The 18,922-nt window shown below is 45.5% G+C and overlaps 5 protein-coding genes across 5 annotated transcripts; 1 reads left to right on the forward strand and 4 right to left on the reverse strand.

Annotated features, from left to right (window-relative positions):
- Nucleotides 1-399: 399 nt before the first annotated feature.
- Nucleotides 400-793, reverse strand: BDV27DRAFT_56721 (uncharacterized protein). Its single transcript, XM_032076958.1, has one exon. The coding sequence runs from the start codon at nucleotides 696-698 to the stop codon at nucleotides 462-464; it is 237 nt and encodes a 78-aa protein (XP_031922303.1). The 5' UTR covers nucleotides 699-793; the 3' UTR covers nucleotides 400-461.
- BDV27DRAFT_56720 (C2H2-type zinc finger protein) lies at nucleotides 794-2,240 on the reverse strand. Its single transcript, XM_032076957.1, has 2 exons — nucleotides 1,606-2,240; nucleotides 794-1,505 (listed from the first exon to the last, which is right to left on the reverse strand). The coding sequence occupies exons 1-2, from the start codon at nucleotides 2,135-2,137 to the stop codon at nucleotides 889-891; spliced, it is 1,149 nt and encodes a 382-aa protein (XP_031922304.1). The 5' UTR covers nucleotides 2,138-2,240; the 3' UTR covers nucleotides 794-888.
- A 552-nt stretch (nucleotides 2,241-2,792) lies between these two features.
- On the reverse strand, nucleotides 2,793-4,556 carry BDV27DRAFT_136491 (aldo/keto reductase family protein). The gene is made up of 3 exons (XM_032068779.1): nucleotides 4,149-4,556; nucleotides 3,515-3,947; nucleotides 2,793-3,380 (listed from the first exon to the last, which is right to left on the reverse strand). The coding sequence occupies exons 1-3, from the start codon at nucleotides 4,198-4,200 to the stop codon at nucleotides 2,903-2,905; spliced, it is 963 nt and encodes a 320-aa protein (XP_031922305.1). The 5' UTR covers nucleotides 4,201-4,556; the 3' UTR covers nucleotides 2,793-2,902.
- A 200-nt stretch (nucleotides 4,557-4,756) lies between these two features.
- On the reverse strand, nucleotides 4,757-6,355 carry BDV27DRAFT_56727 (uncharacterized protein). Its single transcript, XM_032076959.1, has 4 exons — nucleotides 6,053-6,355; nucleotides 5,835-5,943; nucleotides 5,382-5,488; nucleotides 4,757-5,316 (listed from the first exon to the last, which is right to left on the reverse strand). Exons 1-4 carry the CDS (start codon nucleotides 6,071-6,073, stop codon nucleotides 5,014-5,016), a joined length of 540 nt encoding a protein of 179 aa, XP_031922306.1. The 5' UTR covers nucleotides 6,074-6,355; the 3' UTR covers nucleotides 4,757-5,013.
- Nucleotides 6,356-17,208: 10,853 nt separating this feature from the next.
- BDV27DRAFT_56793 (C2H2-type zinc finger protein) lies at nucleotides 17,209-18,432 on the forward strand. Its single transcript, XM_032076960.1, has one exon. It carries the CDS (start codon nucleotides 17,495-17,497, stop codon nucleotides 18,293-18,295), a length of 801 nt encoding a protein of 266 aa, XP_031922307.1. The 5' UTR covers nucleotides 17,209-17,494; the 3' UTR covers nucleotides 18,296-18,432.
- The last annotated feature ends 490 nt before the right edge of the window (nucleotides 18,433-18,922 follow it).

The raw sequence follows: 18,922 nt of genomic DNA on the forward strand, positions 1-18,922 counted from the left end.
TGTTTCCTGAGCTTGTCCTCTCCCTGTTAGCGGAGTAATGGACCTTGCCTCACATTTTGCTTTTCGTTGCTATCTCCCTTCTCGCGTTATATTCCACAACAGGGTCCCTCTTTTACTGGTAGGGGGCCCTGCGGTGATGGGTGTTCTCTTCGTTTCATGTATCTTATTGGCGGTGCCTTGCCGGAGTTTGACTTGCTTTGGATCATTCATCTCCTCTGGGAGACATATTGAGATATCATTAGACGTCTGATTACTATTTCATTTCTGAGCTACTCGGGGTTGCGGTCGGAAATATCTGCGACTTTGCATCTATGGATAACCCTGTCTGCGATCTGTGTTGATAAATGGACACAACGAAAATAACAAAGATTACGTTCCAATTTACCTGTTGTTTTCCCTCCTTCTCTTGCTAGTAATGAAAACAGCCAACTGGTCCTATGGCATAGGAAAACTAAATGGCATCAGTTTCGGGCCACTTGTACCCCTACAAACGACTTATATGCCCTGTTCTCTATTAGACAGCTTGGATATAGATCTACATCACACTTTAACAGTATAGCAGAGTAATGAAAAGCAAGGATCGAATTCCTATTCCATAAAAGTACAAAATAATAAAACTCAGGACCAGTGTTGCCGAAAACAAGAGAGAAAATCACAACATGACTGACAAACCGTGCTCCAAAACGTGTAAAAAACATGATCTGATTAGGTATCTTGGTTCATGAAAGTTATACCCCTAGAAGACAAGGACAGGAAAGAAGACAAAAGAGGGAGAAGATATATGAGAAGGGGAATAAGGCGTGGTAGAAGGGGAAGACGAGGGCCGAAAAGAGGTAAGTTAATCGACCCAAGTTAGAAAAGAAAAAGAAAAATGATAAATTATCTCTTTCATGCTGCCGCCGACTCTGGTTCGGGGTTAAGCGCCATTTCTGTATCTGCTGCCTCGGGTTGCTTCTTTGCTCCGTTTGTGGCAGCGGCTGATGACGATGGCGCTGCGGCGTCGCTTCCCATGAGGAGACTGAATAGTCGCAGTTCAGCATCACAGACGTCTTCGAAGATGGCTTCCTTTTCCAGAAATGCATGTTTTCTTTTCGGTATGATCTTCTCCCACTCATCGCGTAGGTCTGCTGTTTCCTTCTCGGCCCAGTGGATTTGTCGACGGAGAAGTCGATAGAGTTGTTGCGGCGGAAGCGAGCTCTCATATTTCTGAAAGCCGAGCTCGCAGTGGAACCCGGACTCCGCCCCATTGTCCAGATAGCAGTCCAGCCATTTGCCCTCATCATTGTTATGCTCAAAAGGCAGCTCGGAGTCACCTTTAGGCGGCTGGGAAACCTTTAACTTAATGCGCTGGAGCTTGCTCACGGGTGTCCCTGCAGGGGTGCCGACGGCGGAAGGCGCATTATGATGCTTCGGTACTGGATCAGAAGGTCGAAGAGCTTCCGTCTCATGAACTGTTCTCATGTGTTTGGCGAGGGCGTCTGAACGGGTGAAACTGCGGTCACATTCTGGTCGCAAGTTAGTTTTTGCTTTGCTTTGCTTTGCCCTTTACTTCACCCCGAAGAGGGTTGAGCCTGATAAGCGTCCTGTTAAGGGGACTGAACGCACCTGGTAGCGCACAGTAGAAAGGCTTCTCCCTCGTATGGCTTCTCATATGTGCGCGCAGCGCGTATCCGCTTGCATGCGTTTGACCCTTTCGAGTACAATCGGACCACTCGCAGGAATATTTCTTCTGTCGGCTGCCGACATGCTCGTTGTGAATGTGCTGGACTAGGTCGTCCATGTTTCCCAAATCTCCTGCATCGCATCCTTCCCACCGGCATACGGTCACCTGGTCGTTGCCTTGGCCGCTGTAGTCGTCGTCCTGGGTGCCTCCGATAAGGGCCATTGTGCCGGGGGAGTTGGGGATGTCGCCCGAGGTGTCCGAGGAGATGGAAGAGGACGGGGAGGCCGGGGGAATATCATCTTGGAAGGATGTTGAGACGGGGGTATTGCGATCCCAGGATCCGATGCCGGTGCGGCGGCGCTTGGAAGGAGGCATATTTGAGGTCGAGGGGGAGAGACCCTGCTTCAATTCCTCGCGATCCGACATGTCGTCGGAGGCGATGGAAGAGAGAGGAGAACCCGGAGATTCGGTCATTGGAAGAGAGCGGGGGAGGAATAGTACGGGAGAAACCAGTGAAGTCAATTGTTCGACAAGGACTAACACCGGGTGGTCTTGCGACGGAAACAAAGCGTCAATCATTCAATGGAGGTGTTAAGCCTGGGGCGATCGAGTATACAGCCCGCACGGCACGTGACGAGGCTATTGCGGACAGACAAAAATACCGCCCACAACATTTCCGGCCCTTTCTTCCTTCTTTCTTTTCTTCTCCCCTTTTTCTTGTTGCTCCTTTCCCTCACTGTGAACTATACTTCATGTCGTGGGGTCAATCTTCTGGAATTGAAATGACCTTTTCAGTCGATTACCACCACGACTAGGATGTTATTAAATGGGATGCAATTGTTTTTATATACCAGACTTAACTGCAGATTTGACTACCACTTTGTAATATCAGCTAACGGTACGTACATTGACTACGCGGTCATCAAAATCTTTCTTTGCATGATGATTTTCCATCGAGAATTCTGCAATTCGGACAATCTCCTCAGTTTACTGTGGTGAGATTGCATGTTGACATTCTACACTTGATCTGACTCTATTCGTTCTGCACAATTGATTGTTCCAACATCATTGCAGTCAACAGAGCGCTAACGATCGCAGAATCATCTAGGATACCATATCATTCTAAAGCTGTGCAACAATATATTGAAATTTAATTTTGTCTATTATTTAGTTTATATAATGACAAATGCACCAAGACATCATTGAAAATCGAAATATCCATTACTGTACCGTAACCCCTCAGTACCGACTCCCAACAATCTCATTCCGCTTCAGAATTGCATCGATCTCAGCCATCTCTGCATCAGTCAGACGAGGCGCTTGCAAGTTCTGTGTTACCTTGGCGCTCGTGGTACCACCAGGAATAGGGATAATCGTAGGCATGCCAGGCTTGCCGCTAAGAGTAAGCACCCAGGCGAGTGCGATCTGAACCGGAGCAACGCCCTTCCGAGAGGCCAGGTCATTGACCTCATTGACCAGCTTGATGTTCTGCTTCATTGCCTCATCTTGGAACTTAGGCAACATCTTACGGAAATCGCCGTCGGGGATGTCGGCGGCTGTGGTGAAGGCGCCAGCCAAGACACCTCGTCCCAATGGCGAGTATGCCACAATGGGGATGTTGAGTTCCGCGCACACTTTCGCGACATCGTTCTGGAGGATGGTGAGGTCGAACAGAGACATCTCAACCTCTACGGCTGCAATTGGGTGCACCTTGTGTCTGTATGGCCAAGTTAGTCAAAATCCAGTAGAAACCGTAAATCATAAAAACCAAGGATCAAAGAACCATAAACACAGAGGTGCACAACAACAACGTAAAAAAAGAAAAAGGAAAGAAAAGTTAAGTAAACATACGCTCTCCGAATAGTCTCCGCATCAACCTCACTCAACCCAATGCCCCCAATTTTCCCCTCCTTGACCAACTGCGCAAGAATAGTAACCGTCTGCTCAACAGTAGTATTCGGATCCTGCCTCGCACACTCAAAGATATCAATCTTTTTCTTCCCATCCAACACACGAAGACACTCATCCACACTGCGCCGAATATTGGCCTCGGAACCATCAGGCGCCAGTTGGCCCGGCTTCAACCCACCCTTAATGCTGAGAACAACCTTGTCTGCATTCTCCGGGTGCTGAGCGAAGTAACTATGGAGCAAATGCAGAGAGTTGAATTCGGGGGTGCCGTAGAGTTCACCGGCGTTCCAGAAATTGGAGCCCTGGGTGAGGGCGGTGTTCAGAGCCTCGAAGCATTGTTCTTGCGGGGGTGGTTGAGGGACCCAAGTCATTCCTGTAGTGGTGGGTTAACTATTCGTCGTTCGGTTCTGGGTGCGGTCCTTGCTTCTTTTTTTTTTTTTTTTTTCTTCTTCTTCTCTTTTCTTGCTTGTATTTTGCATGGTATATCATGGACAAGAGAAGACACAACTATAACAAGCGTGGATCTCACAAGAGAAATATAGCAAAGGAGAAAGAAAGAAAGAACTTTACATACTCATCAACCCATAGCCAGTATGGCCAACATCCCGACCAACAAGAGAAGGCATGGTATCACAAGATGAATAAATTGCTTTTAAGTTGGTGAAAAAACGTGCAGAGAAAAACAGAACAATTGAAGTGCGACTCGAAGTGCAAAGCCTGTTAAGTTAAAATGAAGTAGTTTGAATGGAAGTGGGAGCGAAGAATCTCCACCCAGAGAGGCGAAAAAGCGGCGGTTTATAAGATCGAATTGGCGGTATACTTCAGCTCATATCAAGCTTTCGACCTTGCAGCGGGCCTCCCCATCACCACAACCCAATTGGGATATCGCCCCATCTGGCTGCTTTCGAAGATCGATAATTCTTGGAATTTTGGTCATTCGGCCTATCCGTGGGGTCATGATGTGACCATAAGAGGGAATAGGGACGGGTAGGGTGGAGATTGAGTCCGTAAGTAACAGTGGTAGAGAGTATGTTCTATGTAAGACTAGACTTTGCTGGGCCGTGGCACGGGGTTAAGGGTACGGATTTATCACGTATGCCGGGAGGATATAGATCTCGCAGTCGCGGCTCTACAACCATGCGGACATAAGACCTTCCTAGAATGGTCATTGTTACCATTTAGGTTTCTTCGAGCTAAGTGATTATTACTAGCATTTTTTCGGAACTTTTTTTCGCCATTACCTATTCTGTCATCAATCGTTACACCGCTGGTAGAGTTCGTTGGGAAGCCCAGCTGCTCGCAGCTCAACAGAGCATTGACGCAGAAATGAAGTGACAAAGAAAAAAAAAAAAGGAAAATCCAACGAAACACAATAGAAGAAACACAGACCAATCATCCGATCATCAACAGTCACATTTCCCTCCTAATCATGAACACCCCTAGTTCAAGGTGTGTTCATCACTGCTATGCCACGCTTGCTTGAACTTATCCGATAGCAATTGCAATAGGCCCGACACAAACACGGAAGGGTCGCCCTCAGGGTCCGCCAGTCCACTCGGGGTTGTCTGCTTTGCGGTGTGGTTGGCACTGGAGGTGACGCTGCTTTGTGTTTTGGTAGGCGAGGTGCTGCTACTCTCATTTGTGGTTTGGTTTTGCTTCCAGTTGTTGAGTTTCGCGAGGTTATCCAGATCAACAGTTTTGAAGATATCACCGACCAGATCGTTAGAGCCTGGTATCATTCTCTGCCATACACCGTTAGTGGCTTCCTTTCCCAGTTGCTAATCAAAGAAATGTCCATATGACGTACCGGGTCCGCATTGCGTGCATGCAACGTCCCAGATCTGGAGATTTCCATGATGGGGCGCGAGTAGCTGATAGAGGCAAGAGCCAAGAAGGATAGGACAAACAGGCAAGCTAGGGATGATGCCTTGGTAAGCAAAGCCATGTTTCTTGAGTTGAAACAATCAAAATCAGGTTGTTTGGATATGTGAAAAGGAAATAAGCTGTGGTGAAGAGAACGATTAACTTAGAGAATATGAAGCCAATAACGTCAGATCGATAAAGTATTAAGTTGAATCTGTCAGCGATCGTCAACTGCTAGATATATCCTTCGATTGACTCCCTATCCCTTCCCCCACCGCCCCCCTGGCGGTTGCTTGGCCGTTGTGTGGAATGGGACAGCAGTCGACCCGGATACTACAAGCTGCCAAACAGTACACATCTGATTTGGTTCAAAACCGATCGCTAACATTCTACATACCTGAGGCGTTCGGGTCGCGTTGGTCCTTAGAGAGACTGTTGTATATCGTGTGGATGCCCGCTGATGCTCCTCCAAAGTCATAGTCTAGAACAGCCATAAATAGAATACACTATCTGCCGTATGAATAAACCAAAGCAATCCGACACCAGCTTCCTGGCTGGTATTTGTTGTGATACCCAAGTGGGGGTTGGGTCAATAAGGGAATAAGGGATACCTACATTCCAGTGAAGGGAAGGCATGCCAGGGCAAACTTTCAACTGCTGATATTTAACGTAGTAAGCAGTAGTGATCCTCACGCCACTCACCAGTATGAACACTTGATGAAATCAAAATGAGTCCATCGGAATGCGGCAAAGTATATGTATACTTATCGAACCAAGCCCATTGGAGAAGAAGGAGCAATGTTGCTTTGTACTAGTAGTGTACTATGAATCCCCGACTCGACATACTCCCTGCAAACATCAACAACTTCCTGAGCACTTCGCAGGTTGAGTCGAGTCGAGTCGGTGCGTGAGTGTGTGAGAATCAATTAAGATATCACATGGAATAATTGCAACTTGACAAAGACTTGCTTCTTTTTATAGATGCGATTTCTACTACTGCATGATATGAGACATCTTTAGCCACAATAGGGAAGGTCCCTGCGCAGCCCTGCAGTGGCGCCTGGGCCATCGCATACCATACATTAGTCACAAATTAGCTGACGTTACATTTGGGCTTTGACGTCTCTCGAAAATATGAATGTATGATAAGCCTCATACCAAAGTCAAAGTCTTAGATCCAGTGACATACGTCGGAACCTTGGAAAATTATGCTTGTTGGCACATATAATGTCGAACCTCCTTGACAATTATGGCAATCATTCAACAGATACTGCTCATCGCGGTGACTCAAAGGGTACGAACATATATTATATAGAAAGTGCCGGATGATAACCGTGCCCTCGTAGCCTGTATGTGCATGTGTTTGTTAGCTCACGTTCGAATCTCCTTTCACTAGATGCAGCGAAGCCTGTCGAGAACTCACAGTCCCAAATTTCAGGGACTAAGATGATCACGGGATGTTACCTAGTATTGATACATACCGCTTTGTTATTACCCCTTCTAGTGTATAGGATATTAGCCTTTGTTCCTTCGCTGACGCCTTTGTATAACCGCCCAAGCGCATCGCTTGGTAGCTTCTTTCCAATAGGAGCCATCACAGTTCTAAAAATAAACCACAACCGACTGTATTTGAGAGAAGATGCCTTTCTCTGTTGTTGTGTCCTCGCGTAGGTGTAGGGATTCAAGGCTGGACAGGGGACCAACTTTGTTAAAATACCCACGTGTTTCAAGGCGCAATATCGTGCAATGACTGTAGGCTGTCCGCATTGTGTGCCACTGGGAGTATTGTTAGAGTTGGACAGAAGCCCCAAGCCGTTGGTATATGCTACTTATAGGTTCCGTCAGCTGTGGTTGGTATGTTGGCCTCGGTGTAGGTCAAGGTAGGTAGTCGGCTTCATCTCATTGACCCTATAGCTTTCTTTTCATCTGTTAGTGTCGAGTTCCATGACTATATCTCATACATAGGAAAAGGGGCAGTCTCCTTACCTTGGACTATTCTGAAAGATATCTAGCCACAGATTGAGGCCATTGATTCTAGTGCATTTTGTGCCAATGGCAGACTTTGCTGGCTAGAAGTGTTCAGAGCAACGTCCAAGCCCGACCGGTCTGAATCGCCAGCTGGTCAGTTCTCGGGTGTATGGCTGTTGATGCCGCTGAGCCCCGCACTTGGACTCATGGGCCTCAATAGTGTTCAGACAGAAGAGTATGAGCGAGCTCGTGATTTGAGGTGGAGGGAAGCGTCATACGTCAGGGTCATGACAGCGAGACAACTAGAGGAGGATGACAGGAGGGGGTGAAGGGCGCTGTGAGTTTCCTAAGAAGATGACAGACACGTTGTGAGTTTTCATCGTGAACAACAAGGGGTGGTAGATAGGTTTGACATGAACTCACAGTGAGGTGCCGACCGGAGACCGTCATGACAGAACCGTCTTCAACCTATGGGGGTCATGTTTGCTTTGTTCTGAGATAGACTCATGAGTGTCATGAACACAACAGCAAGATGGGCGTCTGAGATGCCCAAATTCTGTTGTGTATGGGCGTACACACAACCAGAATGCACTGGTTTGGCAGTTGAGGACTAGTATAACACAGCTACCAAACCAGAATTTTCGACACTGTTCGTCGTAGAGCAGTATGACAGGTTCAAGTCATTCAACTACACCAATAATCCTTCAGTGGCCCTCACTAGTGACGGTTTCCTCATATTCAACACGTTGCCCACAATGTTCTGCAGGTTATACGGTACCTGCTCTTGGACTCGCCGGACAGAAAGTACACGAATCTGATACAACTATACTGTATAGTTTGGCTACATGCCGGGAATTTAGGCGCAATAGTGGAATAATTCGCAATAGCTAATTTACTGCCCATGCATTCTCATCACAGTCAATACCCATGACCGTAACAGATGGAGTACGAGGCCCGCTAGTAGGATTAGGGCTTCTCGGATTTGATTAATTACTGGCCTTGGCAGTCACTCATCAGCAAATCATCAATTAAGCTTACAAGAAAGAATAAGCTGGTCCCCGAATACTACCGAGTTTTGAGCGGCTCTAACGCTTTTATCCTGGATGGACTATTAGTACGGCGTACGTAGTCATATCTTGAGGTAGTCTTTGTTCGGATAATCCGATTTGCCAAGCGAATGAAAACAAAGAAAAAGCGGACCCAACGAAGGGCAAGCGCAAAAAAAAAAAAAAAAAAAGAAAAAGAAAAAGCCCTGCTGGAAACCAGCCACACAGGATTTGATTCATGGACCCCGGCCAGGCCAACAGCTAAGCCCAGTTGACATCCATCACACTCCTTCGGCGCTTACTACCGGACAGCCCTAATCCGTCGTCCGCCCCACTCCGGACCGGAGCATTCGTATGCACCTACGTAAGTTGTCGAAGGGGAACAATAAAGTTATCATCTTAGCGAAGCGCCGCAATCTCTGGAGAAAGGCAATTGACCCTTGGGGAAATGTTGTTGCCTTAGGTTGGTTCCACTAAGATGTGGCTCACAAACGCTGGCTTACGTATGGTCGTATGACGAGCCACAAGGGCCAAAACACTAAGCTTCGGACTAAGGAAAAGTCTAGATAGGTGTGGAAGCCGAGGATACTAGATAGTGGTCTGTGTCTCTTCATTATCTTTTATTGTGCACAGCACTAGGGCTGTTAGCAGGATTAAGCTGCAGCGCTTAGCTGTCTCTGCTGTCTTCGATACGCTCTCTGTCATAATCCTGGCCCCACTCCGTGACGTCTCTGCTTACGTAGTATAGTATACTTTTCTGTGATGCTTCATAGATTGTTATCAGATGTTAATGCAAAAACGAAGGGACCATGGTGATCTTTGCTGATTTTTCTTCTTATTTCTCCCGAACATGCCTTGCTTCCCCGGGGTATACGTATTCCTCGTTGTGACATGAGCCGTCTCGTGATAGATGGCTGATCTTTCTCTATCCCGTTATTAGACGAGATCATATAGAGCATACGCGGAGCACGTACGTATATCGGACTAGGATATGAGATCTGAAGATTGAACGTTGACATATTCCATGCAGTCCAAATCGAACTATGTAATCAAAAGAAGTGGGCTGTGAATCCACCGCAGCACCTAATCGCTGAGCCACCGATCCTGATGGGATCAACGCATTACTAAGGCACCACTATCTCGTCACATACATTGAAAGAAAGTAAAAGAAGCTAAGAAGGTAAACGTCGGGAAATACGGCAATTACATCCCGGGTCTCACTGCACGTCGTCAGTATTTCCAGAATTTCAATACCGTCCGAAGAAAACAAACTCAAAAGTCAAAATATTCTCCGTTCGCCATCAGACCGGTAACTAAACACAGCACAAATACGGACAATAAAAAACAGGGTTTCCCGTCCCAAACTTTCTTCCGGACCCTGAAGATCGTGTGATTGAGTCAGCAGCATTAAAGTAACTGACTCGGTACCCTAAAAAAACCATGTTTCCCATAAGACTATTGAACAATAATACGGTCTGATATACTGGAACCCTATCTATCGTCCCACGTTCAGCTAATCCACGGATATGCATCCCCCCTCGGACCCAAAGTATACCAACATACAAACCCACACCCCCCCAAAACAAACAGTAGCAAGGAGAGAAGAAGAAAAAGGAGCAAAGGAAAAAAAGAAAAAAAAAAAAAAAAAAAACCAACACTCTGATACATAACCTCCTAGGAACAAAATCCGACATGTCGCATTTGCCAATTGCTAAGCTGTACCAGTCTAGACCCCTCGTGGCTTGTTTCAGGTCCATCCAAACCTTTTTTACTCCTCACATTAACTTATTCCAATTTTTCTAAATTCACGTAGTCCGCACACCTACGGGATCCTTCCGTGAGCTGAGACGGTGATCTAGCCTGAGACGGCCGATCAACCCTTTACCCCAACCGGTTCTCTTCATCATCAACTTAAACGGGAGGTTTAACCCGGCCATACTATAAACAAAGGGCGATGATCCTTGCCTCGGCGAAGCCGCAGTTCACGTCATCTCTCTCACGATATACGTATCGCCGGGGCTGACATATACGTATGCACGCCGCTAGAATTCTTAGAAATAAAAAAAGCAGACAAAGAAAACGACGGGGAGACCAGGGCCCTGCCGCAAGCTTGGGAGGGTTGTTGTCCTAAGGCAAAAGGCGGAGCAGAAGAAGAAGAATAAGAACAAGAATAAGGGAACAATAAACATTGATTGATATCCCCCTGTTCGTTTTGGGTTTTTTTTCCCTACCTCGTGTTTTCCCGGTCTGCACATCATTGCCGGGATCGGCTAGTGGCTTGAAGAACTGACGTCTGCTATCTAACTCTACCTCATGCTTTTGCCGGTATTGTCGTTCTGTAAGTTGTAATTCAAATTAATCAAAAACGAGAAAGGCTAGTCTACTAGGAGTATAAACTGCACGCCACATGAGGCTGTTTTTTACACCAAATCTCACGTTTCGCTCGCCTCAAAGGGGAAGGAGATTGGGGAACCGTCGATGTTGTCTGGGATAGGAAGGATGGGAAACTAAAGAGAGCAGGAGGGATAAAAATTAATTTTTATTTCCTTTTCATTGGCCTACTTCTCTTTTCTTTGGTTTCTCCATATTTCATTTGCTCCTGCGGAGTACGTGCTCTTGAGTTTTGAGAAAGAAAAAAAAAAAAAGAAAAAAAAAAAAGGAAAAAGATTAAGCTACAGGAACTAACCCAAGTTGTCCAGGGTTAAAAATGTTAAACACAGTGTGTTTCAAGAAATTTGTTAGGTACGGGTGATTTTCGGCAGAAGTGCCGTGGGTTGTTGAACCTGGTATATTTCGTCTTGGTGTACGGAGTAATTTTCGGTCTTCTGGTCCCCTAATATTTCTCCCCCTCGAATCATGAGCCGACAATAAGATTAAGGTCCCAATATTAACGGCCTAGTTAGTAGTTCAAGATAAGTTAGAGTTAGTAAATAAAGCCAAGAAAAAGGCATTAAACAAGTAGATTCGGCCGAATAAGAGACAGAATACAAGGGAAAGAAGAGTTAGTGTAGACTGACTGACTTATGGGGTTTTTCCCTGAATCCAACGGCAGTTGAGAACTACCGTAAGGGGAGGGAAAAAAAAAAGTAAGTGTGGCCAAACCAACCCAAGATCTGGACCTCTCCAGTAATGGTTCCCAGGAACAAGACGGACCCCACTGCTAATGCGCTGACTAAGTGCTCCTGCATTATTAATCGGGGGAGTCGAATCCCGACGCAGGGACTAGCTCGTCGTCTCATTACACGTCTTGGTATTTTGGCGCTAGGGGATTTACACCCGACATTCCATTAATGAGGGTTGAGGGGTTTACTTTTACTTTACCCCTCCGCTTTGCATGGCTGCATTGGCGTGTATGTATGTATCATTAGGGATGTAATTTTTCCCTCTTTGTTCATACTGGATAATAACCCACTTTAGGCAGAATCTTTCAACTTGATTGTCGTGTGAGGACTTACCTCAGAAAACCCCAGTTCGGATATCAACATTCCAGAAGGACAATGAATAAGCGGACATCCGACTCGCCGCCCTCATCGGACGTCCGATTCCCCGCCCCTTCGCGATACAATATATCAGAATACGATATATACGGAATATACGATACAGACACCTAAATGATTAGGTCTCTAAGATTTCCCTATCCAGTAAACTTAAGAGTCTACACTCCACCGGCTTATGATCTACAGCCGGCTTTCGACCAGTAGGCAGAGTCGGTAGTGATGACGGAACTCCACTTGATCCGGTAATTACAAGAAATAACCTGTCGCTAGTAGATTGGAAAATAAATGAAAAAACAAAAAAAAATAAAAAATAAAAAATAAGAGAGGGTCAACGAATGTCTTGGTATTTCGCCTAGTAAAACCAAAGGAACGTGGCCGTGTCCATGGGGTTCGTTACCACTTCTGATACGTCGAAACACATTCACAACTCACATATACTCCCCCTTCGGATACATCCCTGAAAGGGGAACTAAGATGTAGCTATTCAGCTACTACTGTAGGGACCAGGATAGTGTTCTCTTAGTGTCGAAAAAGACCCCGTGCCAAGGATGAGCAGTTAGCAAATGGGGAGTGCTTGATTTCTTACTGAGTGCTTGCTGTATGTGTGGTCTTATGTAGGCGCATATTATTATTACTGTACTTGATACTACCTTGCTCCGGGGTATCAGCCAATGGATTGGTGGACGGTTTGACATGGATGCGTAAAAGTCAACCTTGCCCCAGGGCTGTACATATACATTAGTAGATACTACCCTATGCAGATTGCAAGTAGGGCAGGACTGTCCAGAGCAATCAGAAGCAAGGCCGGGGGCCACACGAGCATTGATCAACAATCATTCCGCGGAACTAAGGGTGCATCAGCCGGTTTCTCGGGATTTGTCCGTGCTGTCAGTTTCCATGTATGTAGACGGATTATCCATGCAATATGGATGTCTCTGCAGAGCTGTAGGAAAGGGGAGGTTTCGATACTTAAGCAAGCTGAGAAGATTGCTCCGAGACGTGCATAATTATTACTCAATCTTTTCTCTGCACTGCCGTCTAAATAACATGCCCTGCGAATGACAAACATTACCAACTCTGCATACCCTAAGTCTCCATTCTAAATGGCCGGCTGCCGCAACCGACTTGTTTAGTATAAGCAACCCCTCTCTTAGCTAACGGAAGCTCACGGGAACGATTTTGAGGCGAGGAAAACTAAAAAGAAAAATAAATAAATAAATAAAATCATCGGCGAATAAAACCATAAGAAAAAAAAGGTCAATAGAGCATAAAACCGAGGTACTCGACGGAAGAGGTGTCTCGAGACCTAATCGCTGGATCTGGACGACATCCTGACGTTAACCTGGCAATGAACGCGTATGACCAGGAGCGCCCGATACCCTGCTGGGGCTAGTATGGAGCCGGCGCACACCGTATACGGAGAGCCACTCAACATTACCTACGTAGAGAATGTGTCCTTCTCCGCAGGGGGGAACATGTAACTAGAGGGCCAAGCATTTGGCGACGATGAAGATTGTGTATATCATCTTCCGGCCCGGCGCTAAAAGGGAGGAGAGAGCTTATGGCAATCTTTATCAATGTTGATGCCTAGGGTGGAGTGAGCTAAGAGAAGACAGGATTGTGGATAGGTGGGTTTATAGAGAATGGTGTGGTAGAGGGTTGGCTGGGGTTCGTCGTTGACGACGTTTGACAACACGTATGCGTGCTAAGCTGTGGGAAGCGATGCAGGATGGAAAGGCCATATCTCGATAAAGCATGCTAAGAAGGCCTTAGCGTGCTTGCTATGGGTCAGATGGGGAGGGGAGCGGAGGCATACTAGTAGCTTGCTAGCCATGCACTTGAGGGGCTTTGAGCGAATCCTATGCTATTGTTCTCGAAATTAAATCCTACTCCTGCTACTAAGTGAAACTTTCGATGGTTTCGAAGGACAACCAAGGGACCAGAAGACGGGAGTGAAAAAAAAAATTGATAAAAAAAATAAATGAATAAAAATCACTGGATATCTGCAAGGGATAGAACCACGTTCTTGAGAGGTTCACTGGGTTTTAGCCTGAGAAAATGAAGTCATTCGGGGTGCTGATTGAATCCCTCGCTGTGCCTATATACACATATATTAGTAGGATGTACAATTTGTATGTATCTTTTAACGTTTCAGTGTACCCCTCATAGTTTCTTTTTCTTGGACTCGATGGTAAATTCCATTTGCCACTACTCAAACTGCAATCGATGGCCGCTTCAATGGTGCAAATAGTTTCACAGCTCAAGATCTCCCTCCGATGTCGTCGTCGTCGGTGGAACGAAGGCCGTGTTTTCCAGAATATCGGAGGGGATAATATCCGCTGTACATACATTAACTTAAAAGCGAATCAGAAACGAAGGAAATATCCAGAAGTGGATAAGTACATCGGCCAATCTCCACTTGGTGAACTCCATAGTACCGGTATGATACGGTTACGGTACCTAAGCCCGAGGCCTCGTACCGAGCCCTAAACCCGAGACGGACGAGGTCGTCCTCTATCTGATGTGGATAATAAAGCCCACTAGAACAACCTTGAAAATAACCTATCTCCTCGGGTAAGAGAAGAGATGCAGGGTCTATCTTGACATTCAAGGGAAAACGAACAAAATGTATGTTTCCCGATCACATATACATTGGGATTTAACAACCCGCATCAGTAGACATAGTAGCTAATGCAGGATATAGTAGAACCACGGTTTCTATCACACCGTGGCTAAAAGCTTGTCCGCAAGGCTCTTCTGGGGACGTGATGAAAGGACGCCTTACCAGGATGGGTAACGATGGGCATGATTACTGTCTCGGCAGCACGAGTGCTTGATGGGTTGTGCTCTCGACAATAGGCTGTAGATCTAGTGTCAACGCGGGATATTTTCTATAAAAAGGTCAAACATGGACCATTATTCTTAGTTTAGACATTTTTGGTGCTATTCTGGACTTCGACGCTTTCGTGGTTCATTGATTAGTTGAGATATTGAACTCCAGAATAAAAGAAACCTTTTGGAGGTGTTGTCCCTGATCCAGACCATACGACATGTATGTAATCTCAATACGCAGTAGAGTTCACACCGGTGCAGGAACTAAAAGTGACGAGAAGATTATTTTTTTCGGGAATCCCTGGAAAGTTCTCTGTATCTAGTGGTTAGCGTAATAAAATAACTACGTACTATTTTCCTTTATTTTATTTTCCGTTAATTAATTATAACAGTCAATAGTGCAAAATTGTGCATTAGAGGCATCGTATGAAAAGTGATATCAATCCAGATATTGATCAAGGGCAGGGACAATGGACACCAAAACTCGGCGCCTTTTACCGTAGTCATTCTAACCTCCAGTCTAAGCATACCTCTTAAGGAATATAGTAACCTATGTATATCTTGTTCCCCCAGAAATAATACTGAATAGAAATAATCAAACGATATGAGAGAGAAATATTGCAATGAATCAGCTGACGACAAGTACACGTACCAACCAGGGAATTAGTTTACTTTAGATCGGATTATACTACTTGGATGGGGAGTAGTTGGTTCAACTTGGAGGGGCTTTCGGGCCCTGACCGGGGGCGTTGGTCCCTTTTCACGATGGGTATCCTGACGAAAAGGATGATGATAACGACCCATTGAGTGGACGAAGATGTTAGAGACTGGGTAAATATAGCACGTCGGAGACTCGGAGAGAGCAAAGCCACCCTTCTGGCTAGAGCGGAGTGGCTGCCCCGACGAAGGGATTTGGGAGTTAGTGGACGGAGTTTACTGTAAAGAGGTAAGGGTCAGGATTGTAAGGAACGCCCTGCCATTAATGACTGGATCCCAGAAGTTTACTAGTGCCGGGTGTTGGTTGTACCTCTCGGAATTACTACCATTTGAATGTTAAATTGTTTAGCCACACCTTAGAGTTCATGAATTGCTTGAATTTTTTTTATTTTCATTTTCATTTTCATTTCATTTATTTATTTTATTTATTTTCGGGACTCCGAGACCCAGTGGGAAGATTAACTGTTAATTCACAAAAGGGCAAGATTTTGGGGCTTTTGTTTTTGAAATCTGCATTTATTATTTTCAGATATTCCCCACTATCGTACTGAAAGTCTCTGAGAAATACAAGCGAGTGAAAAAGTGATTGAAATTTTTATACTTTTATTATCATTTTCTTTTCTTTTCTTGTTCATTATTTTTTTTAAAATTACACTGGTCCCAACAAGACTCTGGGCAGACCCTTGGCCCCCTCTAAGAGAACAAACCCAAGGATTCCATGAACAGACTATTAGTCGTGGTCTAGTATTATTCTAATTATTATTACTTTTTATTTTATTATTCTACAAATGAATGATGCCTACCACGGATCCACCAGGACTGGAGAACTAACTAGTGTCGTGGACACCCTCGAACGCTAACTAACTGGTTCACTAGTACAGCGACTAAGTAACGACTGACTGACTTGACTGAGATGGCCAGAGCTTCTGGAGAGACCCTGGACGGGTTTCAAGATGCTTCTGCTTCTTCCTCTTACTCTTCTATTTCTTGTCCCTTTTATCTTTTTTCTTTTTTCTTTTTCTTTTTTTTTTTTTACTTTTTTTTCCCCTTCTCTTTATCATTTGTCGTTCTTCCTCATTTCCTTCTACATTTATTTCTCTTTCCATTCGCCTTTCTCCTCATCCTCTTTCATCCTCTATTCCAATTCCCTTCTTCCAAACCTTCAATTCTATCCTTCGCCATTCCCCTCTTCTAATTAGACAAACGTCTATCTTAGCACGGTTTTCCTCCCCTTCCTTCAATCGTCCCTTATCTATCAACATCTATCAAATCACCTATCACGTCTATATCACATTTGACGATCTCCTCTTCTTATCATCAATATCCGGGTGCAATCTCCTTTCTCCATCCGGCTTTGGTGCTCCTCGACTTACTCATCTCGCTATTTTTCTTGGCTCCGGCACTTCTCTGGAAGATAGTTGCTAGGGCTTATACCTGTCAGGGTGTTGATCTAATTCTCCTACTATCTTCTGATCATTCCTTCATAACGCATCTCCGGAAAACGACCGGTTCAATTTTCGACTCTCTTTAAGAATCATTATTTTTCTGTCACCTATCGGAAGTGATCGGTGACATCAGCTATAGAGAGGAAAAACGAACAACTAAATCATCTGTCAACGCCATTGTCCAGTCTCGAGGGGTGGATCAGTCGGGCTCTTTTTCATCATCCAGAACGTGGCAGGAGTTCTCGGGATTCTGTCCGGTTAAAATCGATTACTCCGCCAAGGAGGCCGAGTTCCACCAGGGTTTTGTCAGATCTACATTCAAGTACCTGGTAATAGATCTAGTGCATGTTACACGAAGAAAGGACAAACATCATCGAAGGCCTTTTCGTGAGTACTCCCTCTTGATAGCTTTTCTTTTCTATCGTGGGCGCTCTTGGAAATTGGGATCGCATCACTGTTTTGTCCGATATTACCAAAGAAGGGTTCGAAAAAGAAACAAGTCAACTAACTGTCCCAAAAGTCGCCCAGTACCAGATATTTCTAGCGTAAAATATGACTAGCTGCAAGGCAGGCTTCGTGTCCATATTAAACAATGATGACAATCCATCATTCACAGTACGATCAAGCCCCCGGTTGTGCAGGCCCCATTCTACTTCATCATACCCTTATCCATCAGAGCCACGACGAGAGGCATTAAACTCATACTATCGCTATGGGTATGCACATTCAGACTCTTTCCCAGTGAACCGGCAACAGTTCGATCCCGTGTCGGAAGCCGCGCAGCCCACGTCCCCTGGATCATCCGACTGCTCTTACGACTACATGAGTGCCGTACCCGGGTATTATATGCAGTCTCATCGTCAGGAACCCCATGTTTACCAAGCGCCGAACGCAGGAACCGCGACGACCAATGCTGAGAAAAGGCTCAGTGCTAACAGCGTATCTGACCCTCCCTCCCCATCAGCATCAATTAGTGGATCCAGAGATGCCATGGCAACCAAAATAAACCGAAAGAACAAATATCCATGCCCGTTTGCTGCTAGTCACAACTGTTCCGCTACCTTCACGACTTCGGGACATGCGGCGCGCCATGGAAAGAAGCACACTGGCGAAAAAAGCGTACACTGCCCGATTTGCAACAAAGCTTTCACCCGAAAGGACAATATGAAGCAGCACATTCGAACCCATCGGACACACTCTGAAGATCGGCCAACGGGTGTGACGGAGAAGGATACCGATGCAGGTAACCGATGGCGTGTCAGGAGGGACAGTCCCTTGTACAACCACCACCGATCCTCAAGCCAGTCCCAAATGGATGGGAATGCCTACGACAGCATGACAACTATGAGATGAGCGCAAGTGACTGTGTCAGCGTTCACAGCCACTTGAAACGATGCCATCATGGATTTGATGAGTGACACGTGTGAGGCGAACATATATGAGCAATCGAACTCTTTAGCAATCTCCCAGATTAAGGCAGTTGCGGGAGGCCAACCCTCCGCCATCATTTGCCCTGTCCTTCCTTTCTATTCCCTTCCCATTTTTTCATGATTCCCGGATGGTCTTTGATCTTCATATTTTGGAGCAACTCGACAGGCGTTGAGGGTGACCGCTGTGCGGCACTCTCTCACTCGGTCACCGGTTTGATTTCTACCGCCTGAAAATGGCGGATAGAATTGGGATAGAATGGTTTAACCATGATTTGAACAGACGACTGACTGGGCAGCAAAGTCCAGATTTTCTCATCTGTATACCATTTGGAGAGGGCCATTACCTTGTCATTTTTACTGTTTTTACTCTCTTCTTTATTCTTTGACATCTCTTCTTTATTGATGTTTGTTTGACTCTATTGCATGGCTAGTTTGGTTCAGCTTATAAGCGTTGTTTTTGTCTTTGGGGCTTTCCTTTTTTCCTTTTTTTTTTCCCTTGTGCCACGAGAAGTTCCAAGTTACGGCCCAGAAAGCCTTTTTTTTTTTTTTT

This window comes from Aspergillus caelatus, assembly GCF_009193585.1.
Source record: "Aspergillus caelatus strain CBS 763.97 unplaced genomic scaffold BDV27scaffold_277, whole genome shotgun sequence".
NCBI lineage: Eukaryota > Fungi > Ascomycota > Eurotiomycetes > Eurotiales > Aspergillaceae > Aspergillus > Aspergillus caelatus.

Excerpts from the sequence above, each read along its gene's own strand:
- BDV27DRAFT_56720 (XM_032076957.1), bottom strand. The coding sequence starts at position 2,137 with ATGACCGAATCTCCGGGTTCTCCTCTCTCTTCCATCGCCTCCGACGAC. Across the intron at positions 1,506-1,605 it reads TTTCTACTGTGCGCTACCAG|AATGTGACCGCAGTTTCACC; the intron begins GTGCGTTCAGTC and ends ACTTGCGACCAG.
- BDV27DRAFT_56721 (XM_032076958.1), bottom strand. The coding sequence starts at position 698 with ATGTTTTTTACACGTTTTGGAGCACGGTTTGTCAGTCATGTTGTGATT.
- BDV27DRAFT_56793 (XM_032076960.1), top strand. The coding sequence starts at position 17,495 with ATGACTAGCTGCAAGGCAGGCTTCGTGTCCATATTAAACAATGATGAC.
- BDV27DRAFT_136491 (XM_032068779.1), bottom strand. The coding sequence starts at position 4,200 with ATGCCTTCTCTTGTTGGTCGGGATGTTGGCCATACTGGCTATGGGTTG. Across the intron at positions 3,948-4,148 it reads TACTGGCTATGGGTTGATGA|GAATGACTTGGGTCCCTCAA; the intron begins GTATGTAAAGTT and ends CCACCACTACAG. Across the intron at positions 3,381-3,514 it reads GCGGAGACTATTCGGAGAGC|ACACAAGGTGCACCCAATTG; the intron begins GTATGTTTACTT and ends TTGGCCATACAG.
- BDV27DRAFT_56727 (XM_032076959.1), bottom strand. The coding sequence starts at position 6,073 with ATGCCTTCCCTTCACTGGAAT. Across the intron at positions 5,944-6,052 it reads TGCCTTCCCTTCACTGGAAT|TGTATTCTATTTATGGCTGT; the intron begins GTAGGTATCCCT and ends TACGGCAGATAG. Across the intron at positions 5,317-5,381 it reads ATGCACGCAATGCGGACCCG|AGAATGATACCAGGCTCTAA; the intron begins GTACGTCATATG and ends GGTGTATGGCAG.